Below are 26,362 nucleotides of genomic sequence, written 5' to 3'. Positions count from 1 at the left end.
CATTTCTTGTGGTACAGATATACTGTTGACAAATTCTTTTGGCTTTTTTTTCCCCCTGAACAGTTTCTTTTTTTTTAAATTTAATTAATTAATTTATTATTATATTTTTTAAGATTTTATTTATTTATTCATGAGAGACACACACAGAGAGGCAGAGACACAAGCAGAGGGAGAAGCAGGCTCCATGCAGGGAGCCCGATGTGGGACTCGATCCCGGGTCTCCAGGATCACACCCTGGGCTGAAGGTGGTGCTAAACTGCTGAGCTACCCAGTCTGCCCTATTTTTAAAATGTTATTAAGATTTAAATTTTAACTCCAGTGTAGTTAACATACAGTGTTGTATTAGTTTCAGGTGCACAGTTATGCAACAATTCTATACCTTACAAAAATCATGGAATGCTTCACAAATTTGCATGTCTTCTTTGCTCGGGGACCATGCTAATCTTCTCTGTGTTGTTTCAATTTTAGTGTATGTGCTGCTGAAGCAAGCATATTTTATTTTGAATTTATTTTTGAAAGATATTTTCACTGGACATAGAATTTAGGTTGACAGGTTTTCTCCTCCACAGGTATTTTAAAGATACAATACTATTGTATTTTTTATTTGGTTTGCATATCTTCTGATCAGGAGTCTGAAGTCATTCTTAGTCTTGATTAATATTTGTAGGTAAAGGTTCTCTTTTTTTTCTGGCTGCTTGTAAGATTTCCTCCTTTTTATGGGTTTAACAATTTGTGTAATGCCTTAGAATGCTTTGCTTAGGGTTTGCTGAGTTTCTTGGATTTGGGAGTTTATAGTTTTCATCAAACTTAGGAAATTTTTGGCCATTATTTCTTCAGATATTTTTCATTCTTTTTCTTTTTTCTTTGTCCTTCATTTTGGTCAGTTTTTATTGCTGTGTCTTCAGATGCACTTACCTTTTCTTCTGCAGTATCTAGTCTGCTGGCACTCCCATTGAGTGAATTTTTTATTTCAGATATTATATTTTCTTCTCTAGAAGTTCTGCTTTCTTTTTATGCAATATATTTCTTCCCTTATATGATCCTGTTTTCCTTTGAATTTTCTTTTTATTGAGGGATAATTGACATAACATTATCAGTTTCAGGCACACAACATAATGATTCAGTATGTTTTTTTAAATTGCATTAAGTTCTTCAATAAAGTTATAACACCTGTCTTAATGTTCTCTTGTGTGCAAATTATTTCTTCTAATTTTTCTTATTACTATGAATCACACTTCTCTGCCTCCTGACATCTGTTGAGATTATTGATTGGGTGCTGGATACTATGAATTTTACATGGTTGAGGATCTGGATTTTGAGGCCTTAGTTTGAAGAGTTTTGAGATTTGTTCTGGTGGGTAGTTAAGTTGCTTTTGGCTCATTTTGATAATGTCCAGTCCCGTGGTTTTTTTTTTTTTTTTTTTTTTTTAAGATTTATTTATTTATTCATTCAGAGAGAGCAAGAGACACAGGCAGAGGGAGAAGCAGAGGGAGAAGCAGGCTCCATGCAGGAAGCCCGATGTGGGACTTGATCCCGAGTCTCCAGGATCGCACCCCAGGCTGCAGGCGGCGCCAAACCGCTGCGCCACCAGGGCTGCCCTCCAGTCCCGTTTTTAAACTTTATTAGGGTGGATCTAGGGTGGCCTTTACCCTAGGGATAATCTGCCCTTCCCCTACCAGGACATGGCCCTTCAGGTCTCTACTGAGTTGAGTGCCCTGACTAAGCAGTGAGGACACCCACTCTGGTGCTTGCGGCTCATAAGGCCTGCGAGGACCCTGGGAGCCATTCATCTCATGGCTTCTTCATTGCGATTTCTCAGCCTTGTAGAGTTTCACTCTCTGAGCGTACACTTTTAATATGCAGCAAAGATGTAAGGGAACCTCTGTGTATTTTTGGAGCTCTCGTTCTTTGTAGCCCTCTCCTCTGGAACTCTGTCCTGCAACTTTTAGCTGCCTTAGCCTCCCTGAACCCTAGTCTCTGTTTCCTCAGCTCAGTAAGACACCTGCCATGCCCTGCTGGGACCCCTACCTCCCCCTTCTTGGTCTGAAACATGCCTCCCAGCAGAAAGGCAGAGTGATCTTAGGGCTCATATCATTTGTTTTTTGGTTCTGTCGGGAATCACTGTTGTCCAATGTCTACAAACAGTGGTGTCATGTATTTTGTTTAGTTTTTAATTGTTCACAGTGGGAGGTTAAATCTGGTCCCAATTACTCTATCACAGACAAAGCAGAAGTCTCTTGGTTGATTTTGAGCAGAGGAGTGCTAGGATATAACTTCTGTCATCTTATCTCACCCTGAGTGTGGGGTGATGGTATTATTCCCGTTACTCCCATGGATGGGGAGATGGAGGTTCGGAGAGGTTGAGCAGTATACCCACAGTCACTCAGTTACTGTTGCCAAACTTCATGCACTTGCCTCTGTGCCAGGACCTCTCAAAAAATAATTGTTGAGTTGAACCTTGTTCTTTTCTGCGAAGATCTCTAGGCCAGACTGGCATAGGACATACCCAGAGTTACGCAGCCATGTGGCAGGTGTGGGATGGTCACTCTTAGACCTGGATGGTCTGCCAGGTCCTCGGGCCTGGGGTACGTGTGCAGCAGGTCTTGGCCATGTCTCAGGGTCAGCACTGGGATGCACCTTTTGGCTGAGGGACGTCAGAGCCTGGGTGGCAGGAGTGAGAGCACATTTGTGCCTGTCAAACTGGGAGCATTTCTCTCTGTCACTGGGGTCTTTTTTTTTTCCCTCTGTCTTACATTCTTTTTTTTTTTTTTTTTCTGTCTTACATTCTTGCCCTTCTTTTCTGCTCTCTATATTCTCGCCCCTAAGGATCCTGACGATGCATTGCCTTAGGGCCTGTTTCTTACACCTTTGCAGTGGGCCTCAGCTGGTGATTTCTAAGCCTTACTATTATCTATTATTATTATTATTATCATTATTATTAAAGTCAAGACCACTCTGTCAAAATTTCCAAGATCAAGGTGGAATATAATTTGTAGAGATTTGTCTCAAGCCAGAAAATAGATTTGACCACTTAAAGGGGGTCGATGCAGGGGTAGGTGTTTGAGAACTGTTGGGCTGTCATTAAAGCTGGGCTGGTGAGACCGACAGGCCTGAAAGTGCTGGGAGGACTGAACTTCTGACAAGCAGGTGGCTGCTTAGACCTTTGCCCTTCTTTGAAGCGACACCTAGAGCTGCATGTTAAAGATGGGAGTCTGTGCCCCTCCTCATCATAAGGAAGCAGAATGGTCAGGATTCTCCCAAGGGGTCCTGTTGGTGTTTGGATGGGACAGTTCTTCATTGCATGCAGTGCTGGACATAGAGCCTCCCAGGCTCCTGCCTTCTAAGTGCCAGTGAGATTCCCTGGTCATTGTGACAGCAGAAACACTTCCACACATTTTCAAATGTTCCTCTGGGATGTGTGTGTGTGTCAAGGTGATTCTGGCCTGGCGTTGAGAACCATTGGACCAAAACACTGGGAGTAGGCCAGGTTTGTGTTAAGTTGTGGATGAAGTGTCCCAAGGGTGAACACGTGTCCTGCTGTGGTTCTCTGCTTGCTTCCTTTGTGTGTTTATATATGACATGATTCCTTTGTTTTAACTTTTTTGGTTAAAAGAAGCTTAAGATCATATTTATTGGGTACCAGTGATATTTTAAGTGCTGAAGATTGGCCTTCAGTAAGATGGTAAAGTGCCTGCCTTTAAGGAGCTTAAAATCAGTGGGGATAGATAGGTAATAAACTAGTTATCCAATGAAGACTTTTGGGTGGTATTACCAAGGAAATCAGTGTGGAGAGTAGTTAAGATTAAGGCTGTTTTGGTCATCAAGAAACTATTTTCTAAAAATACTAAGATGAAAAATGGGGGATGGTCCATTTTAGACTGCAGGTATTCCAAAACGAGCTGGAGAATCATCAAAAATGTAATCAGCTTAGGCAATTGCTAGATTGGTGTGAGGGCTTCTGTGAGCTCACTGATACCGTCTAACAGACCTTAGTAGCTCTGTGAGTTTGAATAGGGTATGGGGAAATCTTATTCTTTTTAGTAGCCCTGACACTTGGGCCTGGAGTCCTGGCTTTGGTGTGCTGATGAAGGCTCTGGAAGTCAAGACTTGAGGAATTTGGAGAGTGTCGCTATTCACATTCCTTGATGGGAGTATGCACACACGTTTCGTTTTTTTTTTTTTTTTTTTTAATATTTTATTTATTTATTCATGAGAGACACAGAGCGGGAGAGAGAGGCAGAGACACAGGCAGAGGGAGAAACAGGCTCCATGCAGGGAGCCCGACGTGGGACTCTATCCTGGGTCTCCAGGATCAGGGTCTGGGCTGGAGGCGGCGCTAAACTGCTGAGCCACCCGGGCTGCCCCCGTTTTGGTTCTTAAACACTTTGAATATCCCTGGAAGAATCTATAAGGAACCAGCATCAGTGGTGGGTCCTCTTAGGAAGAGGGGAGTGTTGGAATGAGAGGGACGCTTTCTTTTTAAAAATTTTATTTTATTTTAAAGATTTTATTTATTTATTCATGAGAGACACACACACACAGAGAGAGGCAGAGACACAGGCAGAGGGAGAAGCAGGCTCCCTGCGGGGAGCCCAGTGGGGGACTCGATCCCGGGACCCCAGGGTCATGATCTGAGCCAAAGGCAGATGCTCAACCACTGAGCCACCCTGGCATCCCATCTTTTAAAAAATTTTAATATTTTATTTATTTTTCAAGCAGAGTTCACTTCTGTAGCTCACAGTTTAAAAAGGTACAAAAGGGTATATGATGAAAGGGTGTATTGTTAGTACCATAATACTGTTTGCCCTCCACCAAATGCTAGCTCTTCAAGAGATGAACTAATTTTAAAGGAAGTTCCTTGGTGATAATGATTCCTAGTGATTAGTTGTATTTAAACAAGAAGAAGGCTGCCTAAATATTAAAGCTGTTTGGGTTAGATTTAAGTCAAATAACCCACATTATTATTTGGGGGGTTGCATTAAGAGTGTAGCTTCATGAAATGCGGTCTGGACAAAACTCGATGATTTTAAGTAGAATGTTTCAAATCCCTTTAGTCCCAGTTACTGACTGAGTCATCATGGGCACATTATTTAACCTCCTTTGCCTCAGTTTCTCATCAGCAATGATTTCCAGACATTGTAGAATTAAATAAGAACTAAATAAATGTTAGCATTTCGTTATTTGCCAAGTAGAGCCCTCAGGAAGATAATGACGTTGGGTCTGTCATCCATTCAGTTGAGTAAGAACCATTGTTTTTTGTTTTGTTTTTTTGTTTTTTTTCCTTTCATTCATTAAGCAAATACCTTGGAAGCCTAGTGTGTGCCTGCATGAGCCCCAGGGACACAGTAAGCAGCACAGTTTCTTTTTTTTTTTTTTTTTTTAAAGATTTTATTTATTTATTCATGATAGTCACACAGAGAGAGAGAGAGAGGCAGAGACATAGGCAGAGGGAGAAGCAGGCTCCATGCAGGGAGCCCGATATGGGATTCGATCCCGGGTCTCCAGGATCGCTCCCTGGGCCAAAGGCAGGCGCCAAACCGCTGCACCACCCAGGGATCCCAGCAGCACAGTTTCTGCCCCTGTGGAGTTCGCAGTCCAGTGAGGGACACAGACACAAGTAAAGGTGCAGTTCTGCTCAGTCCTTGAAAGAGGTGGCTGGTGTTAGGATGTAATTGAGAGGGTTCACCCTGTCGTGGATGTCAGAGAAGAAGTGCTTCCCCAACGAGGTGACGAAGCCGAAATGAAGGACGAGTCAAACTGGGGGGGGGGGGGGGGCGGGGCGGGGCAGGGACAGCCTGTGCAGAGGCCTGTGCGTCCTGGGGGTGGAGATGGGCAGTGTGGTTCACAGAGACCTGGGTTGCGGTCAGTGGACATGAGGCCTCGCAGCCACACCGAGAGGGTTTTCTGTATTAGAGCTTTTGGGGTTGTTTACCGGGTGGGTGAGGCGAGATCTGATTATTGCCATTTTGAAGTGATAGTCTGTTTGCGGTGTGGGAAGTGAGTTAGAAGAGAGCCCGGCATGGATGTGGAGGGACCCATGCAGAGGCTTTGGCAGTGGTCCAGGCAGGAGATTTTGGAAACTTTGACCCAAGTGATGGCAATGGCAGTGGAGGTGGAGAGAAGTGGGCAGACGATTCCATGGGTATTTAGGAAGGAGTGTTGGCAGGATTGATCGTGTGTTAGCTCTGGTGAGTGGGGGAGAAAGAGCTATCCAGAATGATCTTTTGGACTCTGGTTTGTATGTTTTGGTGGAAGGCTGTGCCATTCTCTCAGACAGGGAACATTGGAAGAGGACAGGTGTGGCGAGGAAGAGGATGATGAATCTGTGGAGGAACTTGAGTCCAGAGGCCAGAAGGTGGCTGGATGTAGAACCCCGAGGGGACTGGGTCAGAGATCTGAATGGGAGAGGTTGTCGCTGCTGCTGCTGCTGCTGCTGCTGCTGCTGCAGGGAGCCTGGGGAGGGAGCAAGCAGGATGGGGCGGGGGGAGGGGAGGAGGCTGGGAATGCAAGCTCAGATTCCCTAAGACTTTCCACTTGGTTTCCTGTGGGCTGACCTCATCCTGGGTCTTTGAATGGGGAGATAGAGTGCTCCCAGCAGAGGCCTGGCCACTGCGCTGTGTGCCAGCCGTAAGGCAACGGGGTGTGGGGAGATCTTTGGGGCCTCTCTGTGGCCTGGACTCTTTCCTCTCCCACCTTCTTTGCCTCCCCCTCCCCCACCAGGAGGCCTGACACTTGCCATCTGAACGAGCTGGGAGGAATATGGAGGCTGGAGGCTGGCTCTCGAGACCCACAGATTAGCTGCACTTGTCTGGATATTATCTGTAGATGATTGGAGATTGGCTTGGACATCAGTAACAATAAACTAATCCTAATTCTCTCAAACGGCTTGTTTTATTCTTTTGGAGATTTGTGAGTTTCCTCCTAGTCTGTCTCAGTCTCTCCCTTTTCTCTAAGTGGTTTCAGCCAAAGGGTTTTTTGTTTTGTTTTGTTTTAATTTTATCTCTTCATGGGAGACACGGAGAGAGAGGAGGCAGAGACCCAGGCAGAGGGAGAAGCAGGCTCTGTGCGGGGAGCCCGACGTGGGACTCGATCCCAGGACCCCGGGGTTACAACCTTAGCCGAAGGCAGACGCTCAGCCACTGAGCCCCCCGGAGGCCATCAGCCAAGGGTTGAAGGCAAATGTAAGATGCAGAGAGAGGAGAGGGTAACAGACTGGAGCCAGGCAAGCGGGCAGCATGCTCCCTGCCTGCTTGGTCCGTGGGCCCATCGCTGGCTTATTTACACAGCAGATTCAAGCTGCTTTACTGCTGGGATTCCATGTCCTCAGCGACAGGTGATAAGTAGGAACCAGTGGCCAGTTTCTTTGCTTCCTGGCTCCTAGTAGATGCCTGGAGAAAATCCTGAGCGTGGGCACCTGGGGCCCCCTTGTGGCTGGATCCGGTTCTCCACTTCGGCTCTGCTTTTCTCCCATCAGTTTGGTGGGAAGATGATGCAAAAGGGAAGTTTTTCTCTCTTGCAGCCTTTCCTCTGGATTTTGCCATTCCGTGGATCTTGTGATGGTCCCCGGCCCTTGCTGCTTGGCTGCTGATCTTGGGCCCTCCTAAGCCAAACCTAGCCTTCTCCTGGAGGTGCTGTGGCAGTGAACCCAGCAGCAGTCTCTTCACATTCACTGGCAAGTTCAGACCCCACGGGCGGGCTCCTTCTTACAGGCAGCCCACTGTGGCACGCTCCGCAGTCTGAGAAGCTGGTGCTCTCACCACCAGGAGGAATAGATGTTGTGAGGCTTCAGAAACGAGTATCTTTGGTTTTTTGATGTCCATTGGGTGGCACTGTGATCTTATTTTTGTTTCTGTTTTTCTGTGCAGCCAAGCTCTACTCCAGGAAGCGAAAATGTGGTGCCTCGAGAGCCTCTGGTAAGTACTCAAGATATATAGTGTCATTTTCTAATCGCTAAAATACTGTGTGAGTGTGGAGAAACCCAAGGATCCTATAGTTTTGCATCATTAGTCTCTCTTCAAAAGTAGTTGCTGTGTGGAGACTAACTTAGTGACCTTTGACTTCTGACTTCTTTTCTGGCCTGCTGGAGTTAGTGGGCTCCCTCCTTAGTAAAGCCTGGTCTTTTCTGAACAGAAAGCATCTAGCCCAGGGTGTGATGCACCACTTTGTTTATTGCTGATCGGTATTAATCAGTGGGGTGCCTGAACCCTTTGGAGGTGGAGTTGGGACCAAGTTGCTACTTGATTGTCTAATCAAGTCAATCCTACCCTTCAGGGTGAGAGCACTGTCAGGTGGCCTTTGAGGGGCAGGTAAGGCAGGGAGTTCTTTTTGGCCTGGCCAGTAATTTGTGATGCTCACTACCAACATTATCTACTTATAGTATTGACAGGGAGGCAGCCTCCTGAGTACTGAGGGTAACTTTCTTCACGAGTTGCTTTTGCTTTGGTGGTTTGAGCCCCTGTCCCTGCCAGTGCCCCCTATTTTCATCCTAGCTTGCATTTCAGGGACTGCTGCAAATCCTGTTCGTTGGGTAGTAAGACTTGCTCTGCACCCATCAGATAAATTTATGAAGGGCCAGCTTTTAGAACTTTGTCTTTGTTTGAATGGTGATAGCCAGCTTGGGGATGCACCGCCCAGCTTTGGTTTCCCAGGCCTGGTTCTCTTCCCTCTCCTCTGGCAGTAGTGGGAGGAGGTGATGTGAGGTCCTTAGCTGGCATAAACAGGCCTGAATTCTAGCCTGTACCCGGGCTTCCCAAGATGAAGGTGAGTTGGACTTGGCTGAGCTGTAGAAAGACCAGGGTGATGCAAGCCCTGTTGGGAAGCGCTGTTGTCTTCCGTGACACCCGCTGTTACCATGTGTTACTAAGTCCGGCTCCCTTCCCACCACGCCCCACAGTGGCTTCGTTTTTCTCTTGGTATTACCTGGGTTTGTCCTGGAGGTCAGGGTGGTAGGAGAGCCAGAGGCTTCAGAAAGGCTTTGCTTTGCCAGGGCCTTAGCTAGGGAGCTGGAATGTGCCCCTGGGGTCTGCTAGTGCCCCGCAGGCTGGAATTGTGGTTGGTTTTGGACTCAAGTCCAAACTGAATGCTGTAGTTCTCTGCCCTTTCCCTCCATGGTCTCCTTTTACATTTTTATCTACTGACTTAACTATTGATCACCGGCAGAGCTGGCCGGTCCTCCTTTTGCAGCATGATTGGGTAAACTCTTGGGGGTTCTTTCTAGCAATGACCCATAGGCAACGGCAGCCTTGCTGAATTCTGGATGTTTGGAGCCCTGCAGCCAGCCCCTTTGCTCTGCTCACATTTCTGGATGCTGTTCTTTTCCTGCTGTACTCCGCATCTGCTTGTTGTTTGGTTGTATGTTCATTTCTTTCTTTTCTGGGAGGCCCTGAGCAGTCTTCAAACCCTAGTAGCCTGTGATCGTCCAGAGTTCAGACTCATTCTCTCCAGGCCAACTCTACAATTACCTTATATTTAATTAATATTTTTCCCCTCTTTACGTACTTGCTACATAATTGCTCAGAGGAAAGAAAACACATAGCAGCAATTTATATATATATAAAAAAAAACAATAATTAAAAAAAAAACTCCGAAATAAACTCCCATCTCATTTGGGCTGATCCTATGAGTTGGGTAATTAGGGCCCTATTAAAAGGTGGACCCTTTCTCCTTCCCTTCTTTTTTTTTATTAATTTTTTTATATTAAACTCCCACAGTCTCTCAGTCATGCTCTTATTGCTTTTGGCCAACCATTCGCAGCAGCCTGATTAAATGAGGGCACCAGCCGAGCTGTATGGTCTTGTGTGAGCTACTTCTGCCTCTCAAGAGTGGTGGTGGGAGGGTGCCAGGCAGCGGGGCCCCTTCTGGACTTGTGAGGACTCATGGCAGGTGGGAGCACAGGACTTTGAGCTGGCAGTAGGTTGGATGAGAGTCACAGGATGCTGGCAAAGGGATGGGGTGGTATCCGTCCCCCAGAGAAAGTCCACAGTCCTCTATCCGAGTCCACCTTCCCTAGGGGAACTTTCTTAGGCATGCACATTTGTGGGCTCTTGCATGCTCAGGGAGAACAGACAATTGAAGAATAAAATTAAGCCTTCTTCGTAAGTAATTTATGCATTTTATTGGGGGAAGAAAAGGCATTTGTACACACGAAACAATTAGCAGACAGCACAAGACCATATATAATTTTAGCAAACAGTACAAAATCGCATATAATTTGGTGCAGAATTGCCTGGCTGGGAGTATAAGAGCCCTCATTATTCAGAGAAGGATGAGATCTGCCTGGGGTATACTTAGGGATTTTTTTTTGTGAAACTTGAAGCCGGGTCCTGAGGAATAGGATTTTCAAGTGTTGGGGGGACATCCTGCTAAGTGTCTTTCACTCTTGTTTTTAACTGAGAGCGTATTTTCCACAAAAAAAATTTTTTTTAAGGTTTTATTTATTTATTCATGAGACACACACAGAGATTTGAGGCGGAGGGGGGGGGGGCGTTGTTGTGAGCAGAGACACAGGCAGAGGGAGAAGCAGGCTCCATGCAGGAAGCCTGATGCAGGACTTGATCCCGGGACCCCAGGATCACACCCTGGGTGGAAGGCGGAGCTAAACCGCTGAGCCTCCCGGGATCGCCCCTGCCAAATTCTGTCGTGGAAGCTGCCTGCTGTCTACACTAAAAGGGCTAAGCATAGGATACTGAAGGCATATAACCTTATTCTTGGTCTCCTTAACTAGATGATCACTTTGGAGTAATTTTTCCCTTTATTGGAAAGGTGAGTTATGACAGAAGAGGCTCCATGGAATAGCCAGTACAATGCCGATGACATGGACGGTGATGTTCGGGGGTTAGCATTAGTTTTTTGCTTTATCTGTCAGAGAAGGAGGGCCTGATTTTCATTTCTGCTCTCCAGACCAGAAGAACAGTCTTGTGATTTTGTTGTTGAGGAGTATCGTCTTGAAGTCTCGAAACAATACGTTGGTGTTTTTAGCCACCCCCTTTCTGGTTCCACCCATGTAGTGACTGCATGTTACCTTCTCTCACCCTTCAGTCTCCTCCCCGCCATGAAAAAAACCACCTGGGCAACCTTGGCCATATTAGTGAGATAGTTGCTCTATAATGTTGTAATGCCCTCAGGGCTGGAGATTGTTGAACAGACCGGTCTTGATAAGTTCTGTAAACTCCCAGTTGAAATTCCTTTATTATTGATGATAAAACTGTGCCAAAGTTAAAATGGCCAATTGCTTTTTCCTTCTTTATACTTTCTTCCCTGAGGTTAGCCTCAAGGAGTTTTGACAGTCCTCCGGAGTATTGACCTCCACCCCCTCCCCATACTTGTTGAAAACTTGTAAATTCTCTCAGACCTGAGTTTTCTTTTTTAAAAAAAGATTTTATTTATTTATTTGAGACAGAGAGTGAGAAAGAGAGCATGAGTGGTGGGAGGGGCACAGGGAGAGGGACAGGCAGACAGCAGACTCCCCACTGAGCAAGGAGCTCAATGTGGGGCTCAATCCAAGGACCCTGAGATCCAAGGACCTGAGCCAAAGGCAGACACTCAACCGTCTGAGCCACCCAGGTGCCCCTCATCCCCTGTGTAGGCATGTGCTTGGGCCCTGGGTCAAGTCCCTGCACCACTCACCCAGGATCAAGCCCCACTTGGCCGGTGGGTCTTTAAATGGGTGGATGGGGGTGGGGTGGGGGTGTGCCAGAGTGGCTCTGTTGGTTAAGCATCTGCCTTCGGCTTGGGTCATGATCTCAGGGTCCCGGGCTCGAGCCTCATATTGGGCTCCTTGCTCAGCAGGGAGTCTGCTTCTCCCTCTCCCTCTGCCCTTCCCCACTGCTTGTGCTCTTTTTCTCTTCTCTCAAATAAATAAATAAATAAATAAATAAATAATCTTAAAAAAAGAGTGGGTAGGCGGTAGTTTGCATGATAACTCGGGCTCTGTCTTGCTGGGATTCAGAAACCACGGTTAAGTAACCATCTGAGAGTCCTTTTAGTCATCTGAGTTTAGGTTATTTGAAGTGAGCAATAAATAAGGTTTCATTTGCACGTTGCTCACTGGTTTCAACACAGGTTCCTCCATATGCAGCAATACTGCAGGCCGCCCACTTTATTCAATGCTTATGGATTTGGGTTAAACTAGCATTTTGACTTTTTGCTCTTTGAAACCAAGTTCTTCCTAATGAATGAGTCTTCGGCCATTCTTTCTTCCTCTGACTTACAGGTGTAGTTTTTTTGTTCTGTTTCGGTTTTTATCTTTCCCCTGTATCCATCCCAATACTCCCAAACTACAGTGAATTTATTTTTATAAAATATGATGGTCATTTCTACTTTATCATCTTCCCTAGGGTTAATCATTTGTAGTATGCTGAACTATTTTAAAAATAAGGATGCTCTGCACTCACAGAGCCAGGCCATATGTCAGCTTTGCTGTCTAACTACAGAAGTATCCTGTGGCCTCTGACTTCTCCCTGAGGCTCACAGAACCTTGCCTAGGGGGTCCTGCATCATGGATCTGATCCCAGTTCTTCTTGGGGAGCTCATCCACATTATGCCTGGAACACTGAAGATTTTCTCTTTAGTTTTTAAGTCAGTTAACAAAGGCTGGGAATCAAAAGGCCATTAATATCTTGATGAATTCAGGGAGTTAGCCTGCGAGCTCTTTAAGAATACCTATAGCTAGTTGGCTGTCTCCTAGAGCCCTCTCCAGTGGATTCCTGGCACTCACCCTGTATTTCTATCTTTTATGGCTGGAGTACTTCAGTTGTTCTTGCTGGTGGGCTCATTGGGGACAGGTGCCTCTCATGCTTTGTCCCCACCAGAAATCTCTGAAGGAGATTGTCATTCATGTGCTCAACCCATTTCTTTGTGTAGAGTCATGTGCATATGTGGTATGTCTATGTGCATATATAGAACATATAATACATAAATTTCCTGAACTTCAAAGCAATTGGTAGAGAAATAAAGTGAATTTTTAAAAAATATTTTATTTTTAAGTAATCTGTGTACTGGACGTGGGGCTCAAACTCACAACCCCGAGATCAGTGGTCACATGCTCTGTGGACTGAGGCAGCCAGGTGGCCCTAAATTCATTTTAATACTGTATTCATGAAGGTGCATTCACAAGCACAGGGGTATTCATGAAACTAGCCCATTTAAAAATTTCAGAAAATTGTCTTTTTTGTTTTCAGGAAAGATAAATAAACATGACAAATCTAAAGCATTAAGCATTATTATTGTAAGACTCTGTCATGGTTGATTCCTGTGCTGACTTAGGTTTATTCAAGTGAGCTGTAATTCCCACTCAGGGACATCTCTCTGGATACAGGTGAGTGGGGGTGACATTATAGGGATAACCCTAAATCTGCTCTACTTATTTTTAAAAAGCGAATCCTGTGCAAATTTTGGTAAACGATTGTTAGCAGCACATGACAGGGGTGGGGTGGGGAACACCACGACTGCTGGTGAGAAACTTGGGACTGAAATCTGGGTAGACAGCTGTCGGGCGGGGCTGGCGGGACACCCCTCTGATGACGCCTCTGTCTTGGGAGCAGGCCTGTGGCCTGGTGCCGTTCGGATGGGGAAGGTGGTTGGCTTTCCTCCTTCCCCACTCTCATCAATGGTGGAAATCCTTCAGTGATGAAAATGCTACTCTTTGAACACTGACACCCCTTGTGGGGAGGGTGCCAGAGAGTCCTGCAGGTCATGGCGGGGAGGAAGCCGATGAGAGTCCTGGGAGCTGGATGAACTTGAGAAAAGCCTCATTTGGGCTCTGGCCCAAATCTCTAGGCCACTTACTGATTTTGAAATTACTGTCTCTCCCTACTTCGTCCTTCCTGTTCTAGAGGAGGTTTATTGAATTAGACTAGGTGGGGCCCTTTAAGTTCTTTCCTCTTTCAGGCCAGTGAAGAGGTGGTTTTCTTCAGTTGTGAGGTATCCTTTTACAAATAATTATTAGATGAATCGAAACTCGGAGGAGTAATAATTAGGGAAATGGAATTTGAAATAGTTACTGAGCTTTGTTTATCCTTTGGGTTACTGGCTTTCATAGTAATACTTGCTATTTGTTACAGTTCCTGCAGTCAGAGGCCCTGACTGCCGGACAGCCGAGCAGGCAAGCGTCCCGACTTAGAGAACCAGGACCGAGGAGCCGAGCACCCGTGTGCTCTTGCGGAGTTGCACAGAGATTGGGCGAATTCGGTCTGTAATCCTGTCACCCGCATCATTCTTCCAGAAGGAGAGGCTGAGGTTGCTCCCGGTCTCCTGGAGATGGTCTCCGAGTTCTTCAGGCGCCCTTAGTCATTGCTGAGGAGGGTGTAAAGGAAGCTCTTACTTGGGCCGAGGGATGGTCAAAGGTTTTTCTTTTGCTTAAAATCAACTGTTATCTTATTTGAAAGACTTTTCATTTAAAAGCGTTTTTTGTTGTTGCTTTTTTTTAAAGCACGACCTAAAGGATGGGTATTCCCTGTGGCAAACTCCGTAAACCTCCCCCGAGCCCCTGGCTTGAGAAGCCCTGGATGGCCTGATGTACGGAGGGCAGCTAGGTGCCCGATGTTTTCCAGGAAAATTTCAGTTGAAATATTTTCGCGCATTCTCAAACCATGCAGACCAATTTGGGTTTGAAAAATACGATCTTGTAGTTAATCCCACTTCTGTGCTAGGAGAAGCCGCAGGAAGATGAAGTGGTGCTTTGCAGGAGGATGTGTTCGCCGCCCTGCCTTCTTCCCTCCCAGCTCTCCTTTCTTTTATGGTTTATAGTTATAACCAAGATTTATGCTTGTTGCTCCACAAATCTTCTCCCTGCCATTATGAGTTTGTCTGAGCAGTCTAGAGACGGGGCCGACACTGAGTGATTCTTGAGGTAAATCTACCCGGGGGCACTCTCTGACGCTCAGAGTCACAGAGGAGCTAACTCAGAGCCCCCAGTGGATCGGATAAATTGCCCCTGTCGAGAAAAAGACGCGCTGTCACCTTTGTGACTTCTTGCCTTAGTCGTGTCCCCGGTGGCACAGGGGCCTGTGTGTGCTTCCTGAGTCTGTGGGGTGGCGCTCTGGGTCGGCAGTCCCACCCTTCACCCAGCAGTGTCCGTCAAGAGGCCTTTCTCTGTCTCTGTACCTCTCCTCTGTCTCTCCTCCTCCCTCTCTGTCTCTGTCTCCGTCTCCCTCTATTTGCTGTGGCTCCCGTTGGCCAGAGCAAGAGGGTCTGTGGGGCAGGGCAGCCTTCTCCAGCCTTGTGGGGAGGAGCTGCTGACAGGATCGGGCACACAGATTGATTATTTTTATAAATTGTTTAGTTTTCCCACACGGCACTGCATTTGGATGGAGAAGGGGAGAAAGTAGACAACATGTATTAAACGTCTTTTCTTCCCCTTCCTCCTACTTATTTTTGCTGTGTCCTTTTGGCTTGTGTGTATTTCCGGGAGTTATTTCAGACCTCTTGTCACATGAAGCGGCAGCATCAGTAAATACATATTTTTTTAAAGTGTCAAGATCTCACCCTAGACGCACTCCTCGAAGCGACTGACCCGCGGTAGGGCACCGGAAGCCGCTCCGGGAGGCCCCGGGCGCAATGACGGCCCGATGGCTCCCCGGCTGGGTGCGCTCGCCCCCGTTCTGCAGGCCAAGAGGTTGTCGGCTTGCCCCGAACCTGTGTGTACCAATTGTGTTTTGTTAGTGAATGGGGCAGTTTTGTTAAATATGCTGTAAACAGGTGAAATACAAACATGAACGGAGGGAGCTACAAATAGTGTTTTATGAACATAAATGGGAAAAGAGGGTTCTGTGAAAGCTAAGTGGAAAGCTTTGGTAAATGTAAATTGCAAATAGAAGGTCTTTTCAGGTGTGAGCAAGATGACAGTTAAACTAGAGGAAGATCATAAAAATCTAGAAGTATTCAGTACTTTGATTTGCATTACTGGTGTCTTTAAGTTCTCACTTTGCTTTAGAAATTGTGAAGGGTGTGTCATGGGTGGGGTTTATGCAAGAAAGACGTCTGGGAACTTCAGTCTGTGGGCCCACACTCAAAGAAAAGGTCTTGGCTCCACATCAGAAAATTAGCAAATGACTGTACGTTTATAGGTTTTAAGTTAAAGTAAATTGTTTAAGGTATGCAGAGTAGGCTCCATTTTTAATGATTCCCGGCTTTAACTGATTTTTCGATTAACTGACCAATTACAGGCTCTGATGACCTAGGTCAGGAGGGCTGCTCCCGTGCGTTTTGCTGGCCTTGGTGCTGGTTTCTTTATGTTTGTCAGCTTGTTTCATCCTAACAAACCGGCAAGAACTACTCTCTTTTCCTCAGTTTACAGTGAGGAAGCCAGCCCGGGCCGTCCAGTTCCTGCAGTTTGCAAGGGGTGGGACTGGAATTTAACCTCACGAGTGCATACAGCCCAGCTGTCCTGGGCGTCACAGGCGGGGACAGCCTGCTGTGAGCTCGCCTCCGCTTGGAGCCAGGGCGCTCAAGGGGGGCTTTGGCTCCGCTCTGTTCGGGGGCTGCCTGGTGAGTCTGTGCTGCCTCGGAAGCTGTTGCCTTCGTGCGCACTCCCTGGTTGCAGTCTTTTGTATGCATCTTAGCTGTTGAAAAGGCACCTATTAATTTATCACAGGTGATGTGGGCCTCCTCGTGCTGGAGGAGGCGTCTGCACCCATGTACCTCACTAATGACAGGTTAAGGGATCGAGGCGAGATAATAGGATCTTTTCATCTGTGTCTCTAGAGCAAGGTGCTGTGTCCCCCGGTAGCTTCTAGGGGGCAGCAGCTGCTTGTTATTTTACCTCCTGCTGGCGGAGGAGAAGTTCCACAGCCCAGCGGTTTGCTTTTGACTCTGGCTCTTGACGTGGTGCTGGGCTGTGCAGGTCTTCAGGGAGTCACCTGAACCCACATTAAGTAAAGAAACTACAGGATCCGGGATATTCCATCCCTGCTTTCTCTGCCCCCCTCAGGTAGACTCTTTATCTGCGTCCCCATCAGCATCCATAAATCCCTCACTGTCAGAGTTCGCAGCAGAGTTCACTTTGCTTTGAAGATAAGAGCCGCAGAGATGTCTTTAAGAGTAAAATCTTTTTGTCAGATCTTACTTGTTGCCATTGATAACCCACTTGAATAATGTGTAGATGTTTTGAAATTTTCCCCTGTGGGCACGTGTCTTTACTCTGTCGGGAACACGACTGTCATATGCTCAATTACCTGTTCTTCCTTTGGGCGCTTCCCTTGCCCCCCCTCCCCTTCCCTGCCCCACCCCAACCTGGGTTTGCAGAGGTGTGTTTTGGATTCTAAATGACGCACTTTGGGAGCATATGGAAGGGGGGACTTTGGATTTGCCAGTTCTTTTAGACTTTGGGGCCCAAGCCTGACACGTGGCCAGCTTGTGCCTTGTTGAAGTGAGAGGCTGGCACCCACCTTCCCACAAGCCCACGTTTCACCAGGGCCCTGGCTCTCAGATCTCCTTCCAGCTCTGTGGCTCCGGCGAGTGACGGAAGGGGAAGGCCTGGCTGCAGGCAGAACCGGATGGTTGCAGTAGGCACGAGAAGCAAATTGGCCACGACATTTCAGCCCTGGGAGGTTTATTCAGGATTAGCTAAGAATTCTCAGCCCCGGCTCCACTGTGGGAGGAGCCCGTGACTGATGGCCGCTCTCGGGGCTCTGCAGGCTTGTGGGGCTTTCATCTGCAGACCCCAGAGCACGGGGGACGGGTGGGAGTTTCCACTGCAGCTCTGAGAGTTGCTTTCCTCAAAGACAAAGGCATGCCTCTTCACCTCACCTCTCCAGCTCTCTCTGTTGTCTCTCTGAAAAATGGCAGTTAATAGAATCTGCTAATGAACAGAAGAAATAACTAGAAGTAGTGGCAGGTCGTTTTGACAGTGAAGTGGTTTATAACTTCTGTTTATCAAACGATTATAATTATTATTATTGTTATTTCTATTGGATTTTTGAAGAATTCAGCCTGGCCTCCAGAGCCCCATTGATATAACATTTTTCTTTCTTCGTAATGTCTAGAAAATAACTTTATTCCAGTGAAATCCAGATGGGGAGCCCTCCCCCTGGCTGCCGCCCCCCTCCTCCCGCCCCCAGCTCCATTCTCTCCCCTTTCTTTGTATCTTCCAGGACCTGGGAGGGGGGGTGGGGGAGAGGAGCTCCATCAGGTGGGGGATCCCCCACTGGCCAGCCCCCGCAGAGCTAACTGGCTGCAGGAATGCTGTGGTGTTTGTTTTTGCAGTTCCTGGATTTGGTTTAATGTACAATTGATTTTTTTAATGTATTTAATCATTTTTTTCTTACCTCATAAGGATTAACCTGCACAAACCTCATTTTATCCTAAGTGTGGCTTTGGGAGGAAGGGAGAAGAAAATTGAGTTTCTCTAGCTTATTTTATTCTTTCACTTTTTATTTTCTGAGTGGCTTTTCCTGCCGAAGCAACTCCGTAAAATACAATGTATTTTAGTGGCCATTACTTACTCATTACTAACTGGTCTCTCCTGCTTCCCTTTGTCTGTGAACTAAATACAGGGGGCCTAAAGATAATTGGTAGCTCTATCACAGACTCGCCAATTATAGATCAACAGGGAAGACAGCCCAGTGATGGTTTGTGGTTGGCACTGGCTGCCCACCTAGCAAATGTGAGTTATCACTCTGTATCTGCCACTGGGCCGGGCTTGACTGGATCAGTCCTTTCCTAATTTTGTACCTTGGCTCTCCTAATTGCCACGCACGGTCTCCCTGATTTACAGATGTCAACATCCTTTTCATTTATCCCCGTGTGTGTGGTTCTCACGTCCATCTTGTTCTTGCTTGGTTCCTGCCTCTTTGTTATGTCTATGAAGTATCAACATAGGTTTTGTTTCTGTTTTTCTTTGCGGTTCCCTGTAGGCCTAGAAAGGTTAGGTGGCAGGCTGCAGATAAAAGATGCTCTCAAAATTAGTGGTTTTCTGTAGTTTTGTCTGCTGAGTCCAAGTGAAGGCAAGTCTTAGTGGGTGCTCACTTTAGCCCCCTTTTTGAGTGTTTATCTCATTTGTATTATGGGAGACACAGGAAGGAAGAGAGTTGCATTTCACTGTTAGGTTGTTAGGTGCAGACGTAGCCTAGGAGTCCCCATGTTGTATGGTCATATTTCCAAGCAGAGGGTATGTTTCGTTTGTTTGTCTCCTGGGTATTCAGCACCCAGGCATCTTGCTAACCCCGCTATGGGATGGGCAGATATCCTTATAGCTCGGATCCGGGCAGGAAGTAGGCGCTCAGTACATGTTTGTGAAGTGTGCGTGTGCGTGTGTACGTATACTCACTCTGGTAGATGGTGATGAGGAGCCTGGGAGCTGGAGAGCACAGCTGCTGCCTGGCTCCTGACTGGGGACTCAGGGTGTGAGGTTCCCACTGGTGCCTACGTACGCGGGTGTGTAGCGTATCATTGCCACGTAAGCAACATAAAGCGGGCATTTTATGACAGGGAACATCAGAGGAAACATTATAGCTGAGACCTTTATAGCCTTTCCATTATTATGGTTTAAATCTTGACAGTCTTTATTCGTAGTGACACTGGGACCAGCAAAGACAGCGCTCACTCCCACCTCCCTGTCCTCTCTCCACATCCTGTTCTGTCGCCGTGATAGGCATCGTAAGTGTGCAGGCAGCAGAGCTGCTTTGCAGTTTGTCTAGAAACAGCCCCTTTTGACTCAGAAGTTGGAAACCAGATGACTCACCGTTCTGTTTGTTTTATTGCAACTGTCATTTCGTAAAATGCCCTGAAAGCTTTAAACTGTAAATGCCAAAGTGGGCTTTTCGTCTTTCTTTTTCATTTTGTTTCCTTTTGTGTTATCTCTCATCTTTTCTCTCATGCCTCTCCTTTCTCCTTCCCTTTCATACTTCATTTCTCTTTCATTACCCTCTCTCTTTCCCTTTCTCCCTGCCTCCCCTCTGCCTTTTGAGGACTGTCATGGCATCTGCGTCCGAGCAGCCTGTGCTAACATCTTGGTGAGCTCTCTCCAGCCACCTGATTGAGAGTCTACACCCTCAAGTTTTTGTGTGGGGCTTAGACTTGGAAGCAAACGTCCATGAACATCAGAGTTTGTAAAGTATTCGTCGGTGGCAGCTCTAAAAGCTAAGTGCCATGTTGGACCATAACAGCTACTCACCTTTTGTGCGTCTACGTTTTGCACAGTTGTGGGTGTGTCCCAGGTCTCCCCATGCATCCATCTCTTGCCTTTGTGGCTGCTGCAATGGAGGTGAGGGCACTAGGATTCCCCAGGATGGACTGGAGGACCAAGCGCCGGTCTGCCTCAGCAAAGTGCTGATTCCGTAAGAGGGCCTGGAGCAAGCATGCCGACCTCTTCCACTCTGAGATGTTATTTAACTGGAGTTCCTGAAGTAAAGAGCACCTGCTGAGTCTTACAGCTCAGGTGGGATATTGGGATCTAAAATTTTAAGGACTTGAGCGCTTAAACCAGGACTTGCAGGATCTTTTTTTCCGGCAGTTTCTGACACTGCGGCACTTGACTGAGTCACCTGATTGATGACATGAGCATCACTGGGTGTTAAACACCTGGCCAGGGAAACAGGGACCCTCAGTGGATTTCCCCAAAGGATGGCAGACAGATTGTGGAATTTTAATGAAGGTGGGGTGGGTCCCTGATGTTCATCTGCTTTGAGGCATAACACAATCCCGGCATTAACTTCAGGAGTGTCGGTTGGAAGCCTGTACTGGTGTCAGTGGTTCTCTGCCATGTTTGTCAAATCCATAAATCCAACTGAACTAATTTTAGAAGTAGCTAGTTAGAGTTAAAAAGAGCAAGAACTTCAAACATACAGGAATCTCTCTTAATTGGATACTCCTTGTTGTTTTTCTTTTTCTTCTTTTTAAAGGCTTTTGGTCTGTTTTGGCCTTCAGAGCGAGCCATCCTCTGAATTCTCTTATGATTCAACTTCTTTCCTATATGTCTCCAAGGAAGGAGAGTGTTTTCCAAGTGAATCAGGGTGGGGCGGTGGAGGGTGCGGGGGGGGGGGGGGGGGGGGGGGGGGAGGGATAGGGTATTGTTAAAATGTTTAGTAAATTGATGACTGTGAGTTTTAAAAATGAGTTCTGTGTATCTATCTGCTGGGCAGCATTCAACGTAGAATGCTGTTTCTCACCCACTTGGCTGGATGTCTGATTCTGACACAACCGCCATCCCTGCTGCTGGAAAACAGAAAACCACAGGCTGTTAACTTAATACTCTTCCCTACTGGGGCTAGGGTGGGAGCAGGGCGGGAGCAGGGCAGAATGGAGCCGGCAGGTAGGGGCAGGGAGAGGGGCCCTGGGTTCACATCAAGATCCTCTAACTCCCCACTGGAGACAAATGTCTGTTCCAGGTGACCATTTGAGCAAAGATTCTAGAGTTGCTGGCCATTTTAATTAAACCTCAACGAGAAGTGCCCCGAAGCCTGTGTATGACCTGGACGTTACTCCTTGGGACCAGGAGCAGCCTGCCAAGTGTCCGTTGCAGGTTCCCCCCGGATTCCCTACCTATGGATGTTTTCTCCCTTCCTGGGCAGGGCCTGTTTGAGAAGCAGAAGGATCATTTAGTGCTCATGGCTTCTCTGCTGAGCTATCCAGCAGGGGTGCCAATTCTTCCATTTAGCTGACTATTATATAGCCCTTAAAAGGGAAGGGTTTATTTTAGCTGGCTGCTATATTGATTGCTACAGGGACGTTTCTATTTTCACTGGCTGCTATATTGACTGGGAAAGGGAAAGGGGCCGTATTGCCGGGAGCTGTCATATTGACTGTTCCAGAAAAGATCTGTATTTAAGCAGTACCAGTGCACTGGGATCTCCCAGGCAGGATATTAATGCTAATTCATCCGCTCACCCCCTGCTGTGAGTGTTATTTGTTTAAATCTGTAGATTCCCACAGCGCGTTTATATCCTCACTAGAGTGAGCTCTGCTCCCTGTAATTATTTAACATTATATGCTGATATAAATTGTAACAGTTAAAGAATGGTAATGAGTAGCCAAAAAAGAAAAGAAGGAAACAGGAGGAAAAATAGAAAAAAAAAAAAAAAAAAGAAAGGGAGAAGATATATTAAAAACACATGTAACATACACGTATCATAAGCGTGTACCCGTATGACATTAGAAACAGCAGAGAACAACTTCTGGCATCCTTTCTCCGACTTCAGGCCGGCTCACACAGCGTGGCCGAGTCCATGTGTTGTGCATGTGTGTGTACGCGCATGCACGTGTGCTTGCATCCCCTGCCAGAGGCTGTACTGATGTGCATTCTGCTGGGCCATTTGCACACTCATGTATTACTCCATGCAGTGTGTGTAGGTACTCTGTGGAGCAGGGGGAAATTTGTCCATTAGCATTCAGTTTCTTGATGATTAGCTAATACCTGATTTTCTCTTTGGAGCTTCCGTGTTCACGCAGGAACTCTGGGCCCGAGACCCGCCTCTGGGAACGCCATGGGGAATGCTCAGTTGGGACTGAGCTAACAGGCCATTGGGTGTCACTGTCGCGCTCTGTTGACTGCAGTTGAAAGAGAGCTTTTCTGCTGGGGAAACTAGATCTTGAAAGAAAGAAGTTCTGCTCAAGTTGGAGGTGTTGTCTCTGAGAGGTTTGTCTGCATTTTGAGGCCCTGTTCTAAAGACAGTGGTTTCGTTTGCTTGTTTTTGCTCTGCCAAGCCCTGGCATTTTTATTGTTCTTGAAAACCGTGTGCTCATGGCCAGTTTGGATACCAGCCGGAGTACACAGGATGAGGACTTCCCATGAGCAGAGAAGTTCCGCCTTGATAAAAAGAGGCAGCTTAACAGCATTCTGGAAACCCTTATTGAACAAGGAGAGAGGGTTTGAGCAAGAACTTTAAAACAGAGGAAGGGAAATCCCCTTACACAGCCTAAATTTGGTGAGTGCCTGCAGCCCGTCCTGGACCTTGTGGAGGTGGCAAGTGTGCTGAGCGCCAAGCTGCCGCCTGGTCTCAGAAGAGCCGGGCGCGCTCCTCCAGCTGGCTGCTCCGGCAGCGTGGAGCCGTGCCAGGCTTCACCACAATTCATACTGTGTCAGTTTAATAAATGCACTGCTTAAATTATGAAATTACAAAAGAAAAAAGAGAATGCACTTATTCAGACTCTTAATACATTAAAAATAGGGCATTAAAACTCTGACTTTTTTTTTTTTCTTCCAGGATCAATAATGAACAGGAAGGGTTGTAGACATTAACAGTCATGGACATTCAAACTCTTATACATAAATTATCTCAGAAAAATGCACATAAGACTTGAATAATGTAAATACATTAATGCATTTAATAATTTAAACATTAAAGCACAAGCAGGAATTTGAGGCAGAGGCTGTTCTGAGGTAAGGGATTGGTCCTAGAAGGCGTGTGTCCTAGGATCGATGGGTGATTTCCCCTAGAGACACCCTGGGAAGAGAGTGCCTGGCCTGCTGGTGTGAGCTCCCATGCCAAGAATCCCTGGACATTTCTGATCTCAGCTGCCTCCCAGCCCCACATTTTCGCATGTCCCGACCTTCGTCCTCAATTCCATGTTCTTGCTAGTTGCGTGCTTCTAATTATTTGTTTGTTAGAAAATCAAATGCTTCCACTTCAAAAACCAATGAACTTTGAGAGTGTCTTGGTTGGAAAACCAAGCCAAATTAAAAAAATCCTTCACCCAGCTCTGGCTGCTTGTATCTGGGAATACGGAAGTGGTCGTTATCATCATCAGTGGCGCTCTCCGCCTGGAACTTCCCCCCTGCCCCTATAAGCCCCGTGGTCAGTGAGTCCGGGTTGCAGTGCACTGATGGATTTGGAGACAGATCTAGTGAGAGGGCAGAGGTGTTAGCCTCTGGGTGTTGGCCTCTGGGTGTTGGGCAATAAAGGCCGCAGGTCACCATGCCAGGAAACAAGACAGGTGCTGTGGAGGTAGACTCTGGTCGGTGACTGATCATGCCTCATTTTGATTTGAGGGTTTTTTTTTTTTTTAAAGGTTTTATTTATTTATTCATGACAGATACACACACAGAGAGAGAGAGGCAGAGACACAGGCAGAGGGAGAAGCAGGCTCCGTGCAGGGAACCCCACATGGGACTCGATCCCGGAACCCCAGGATGACGCCCCGGGCTGAAGGTGGTGCTAAACTGCTGGGCCCCCGGGGCCGCCCTGATTTGAGGGTTTAACCGTCAGAGAGACTGATGTTAGTTTGTTACCCTATCCTCCAAAATCGTATTTACAACAGCTGAAACACTGGAGAGTTAAAGCCCCCCTTTCTGGCAGAAGGCAGAGGGGCTGGACTTGGCCTTTGGCACCCGTGCTGTAGTGTGCCCTCCCGCAGAGTAGGAAGCCTGGACAGCGAGTCTCAGGGTCTGGTTTCCTGGCCCTCGTGCTGTTCTCTGGTAGCTCCCCAGCATCGTTTTGTAGCCTGAATCACACGAGAACCGGAGAACCCTTCAGCAGATGTGTTCTAGGGCACACAGTCTGAGAACTTTTTCTACCTGTAGGGGAGGTGTGTTGACTTGGTCAGTGATGCAGGTTCGCTCGCCTGGGTTGGCTGTGGCCTGAGGGACCCTTGAGAAATGGCCATCAGATGGTAGTGACTGGACAGAACCTGTTCTCATGATCGCCAGATCTGTTGGAGTTGGGTCTCAGACCTCCTGCCTGAAATTTTACCTGGGGTCGTCTTGATTTGACCTAGGCCGCGTCTGTTCTGGCATCTGTGGCTTTGTTTGCAACCGTTTCCAGTCTCTGTTGCAGCCAAAGGCAGCCTGCTCTCCAGCAAACGTGCTTCCAAGCCAGCTCATGACGATTCTTGGGAGCGGGTAGGCTGGCCTCGTGTGGGCAACGTACACACAGAATTGGGCTGTGCTGCCCAGACGACTGGCCAGAAGGAAAACCAGTCCTTTAAAAACTGGTAATCAGGCATTGGTTTAGAAGGAAGTAGTGTCAGGAATGGGTGAGGGCCCCCTGGGAACAGATCTTGAGGTCATTTTGTCATCCTTGGGATGTACTCGGGTTCTTTTCCAGACCTTGTGAACAGTGTCTTCATGTCACAGCCCCTTCCCCTCCTGTTTTGCGTTAAAGAGGCGCGGCATTCCTGGCCAGTTTCATTTCAGCTTTGGGATGAAATGTCAGTCCCAGGTCTGACTGACCTTTTTCTTTTCCAGAATTTTTCAAAGACCAAGCCTGCTCCCTCTGTTGCTTGCTTGTTGACCCTTGAACAGTGTCTGCCTTTGCAGCCTGCACTCCCCACTTCATCCCGGCAGAGGGAAGGAAGTGAAATTGGGAGCCCTAGGACCAGGGGGAGTCTGATTCTCTTTGGGTTTTGCTGGTCACACCCAGGGAAGCCTGCTTCTCTTCCCTCAAGTTCCAAGAACTGTTTTATGGCCTTAACCACATAATAGGCCTGTGCTAGACTGGGATGTGCAGCGGAGGTGGGGGTGATGCTGGGGACGGCCTCAGTCTCCTGCGCCGGCTGCCATGAGGCGGAGCGAGCAGATAGTGCTGCTTGGGGGTCAGTTCACCCCTGTGATATATCCCTTATGCAGATTTCCTTTGAAGAGTGAAGAGTCAGGTTCATTAATTAAAGGAGCCTGGCTCCAGCGCCCTGTAATTATAGGTGCTAGAAATCTGAATTTTAAGAGGTCTGTGCAGCTGCATTTTGAAAAATGTAGGGAGGCACCAAGAAATACAGGCTGTGGGCAAGAATGTGGCTGAACCAGATTTGGGAGGCTCGGGTTTTGGCAGAACTCCCCTTCAAATTCATATTTATTCTCTCGCTCTTTTTTTTTTTTTTTTTTTTTTTTTAACAGGAAGCCGAAGCTCGGATTTTTATTTATTTATTATTGTTATTATCATTATTTTTCTGGATGAAATTTACACCCTGTGATAGGCTGGTATTGTCAGAGAATGAGGGTAAAAAGTATAAACTAGAAGATGCTTAGTTTTTAAGGAAGCAAGGGATATCTTTGGGTTCTAGGGATGTAGTGTTCAAAAAAATTAAGTAATTTCTTTCTTGAAACGAGTGAGGGGGAAACGGAACAGAAAGCTATTTTGAATACGACGTAAGGAGAGAAGTCCCAGGCATGTGCGGGACTCTAGAATCTCTGAGCCGCTTCTCTTCCCCAGAATAGTGTCCCCTCTGCCATAAGTCACTTTTTGATGTGGACCCAGAAGTACAAACAGAAAATTTCAGACCTTTGTGGGAAGTCCTGACCTGTCCCTTTTCTTTCTCGTTTCCTTAATCATTTGTAGGTTGACCTTTTGCTTTGGGTGGTTTCGCTCTCTACCCTCCCCATCTCTTTTAAAAAAAATTTCTATTTATTTATTTTTAAAAAATATTTTATTTATTTATTCATGAAAGACACACAGGAAAAGAGAAAGAGAGGTAGAGACACAGGCAGAGGGAGAAG

General features: G+C 46.9%; 1 protein-coding gene and 1 non-coding gene across 2 annotated transcripts in view; one reads left to right on the top strand and one right to left on the bottom strand.

Moving 5' to 3' along the window:
* The window catches only part of PEX14 (peroxisomal biogenesis factor 14), a 138,261-nt gene that overhangs the window by 10,759 nt on the left and 101,140 nt on the right, over positions 1-26,362 (top strand). The window contains exon 2 of the mRNA XM_038532042.1: positions 7,866-7,913. Within this exon, the coding sequence (XP_038387970.1) occupies positions 7,866-7,913 (48 nt within the window). The remainder of the gene's footprint in view (positions 1-7,865; positions 7,914-26,362) is intronic.
* On the bottom strand, positions 386-488 carry LOC119870612. Its single transcript, XR_005356263.1, has one exon. It is a non-coding gene; the product is annotated as a U6 spliceosomal RNA (small nuclear RNA).

This window comes from Canis lupus, chromosome 2 (assembly GCF_011100685.1).
Source record: "Canis lupus familiaris isolate Mischka breed German Shepherd chromosome 2, alternate assembly UU_Cfam_GSD_1.0, whole genome shotgun sequence".
Classification (NCBI taxonomy): Eukaryota; Metazoa; Chordata; class Mammalia; order Carnivora; family Canidae; genus Canis; species Canis lupus.
The sequence above is the reverse complement of the archived record's forward strand: the minus strand, read 5'-3'. Positions and strand labels throughout refer to the sequence as shown.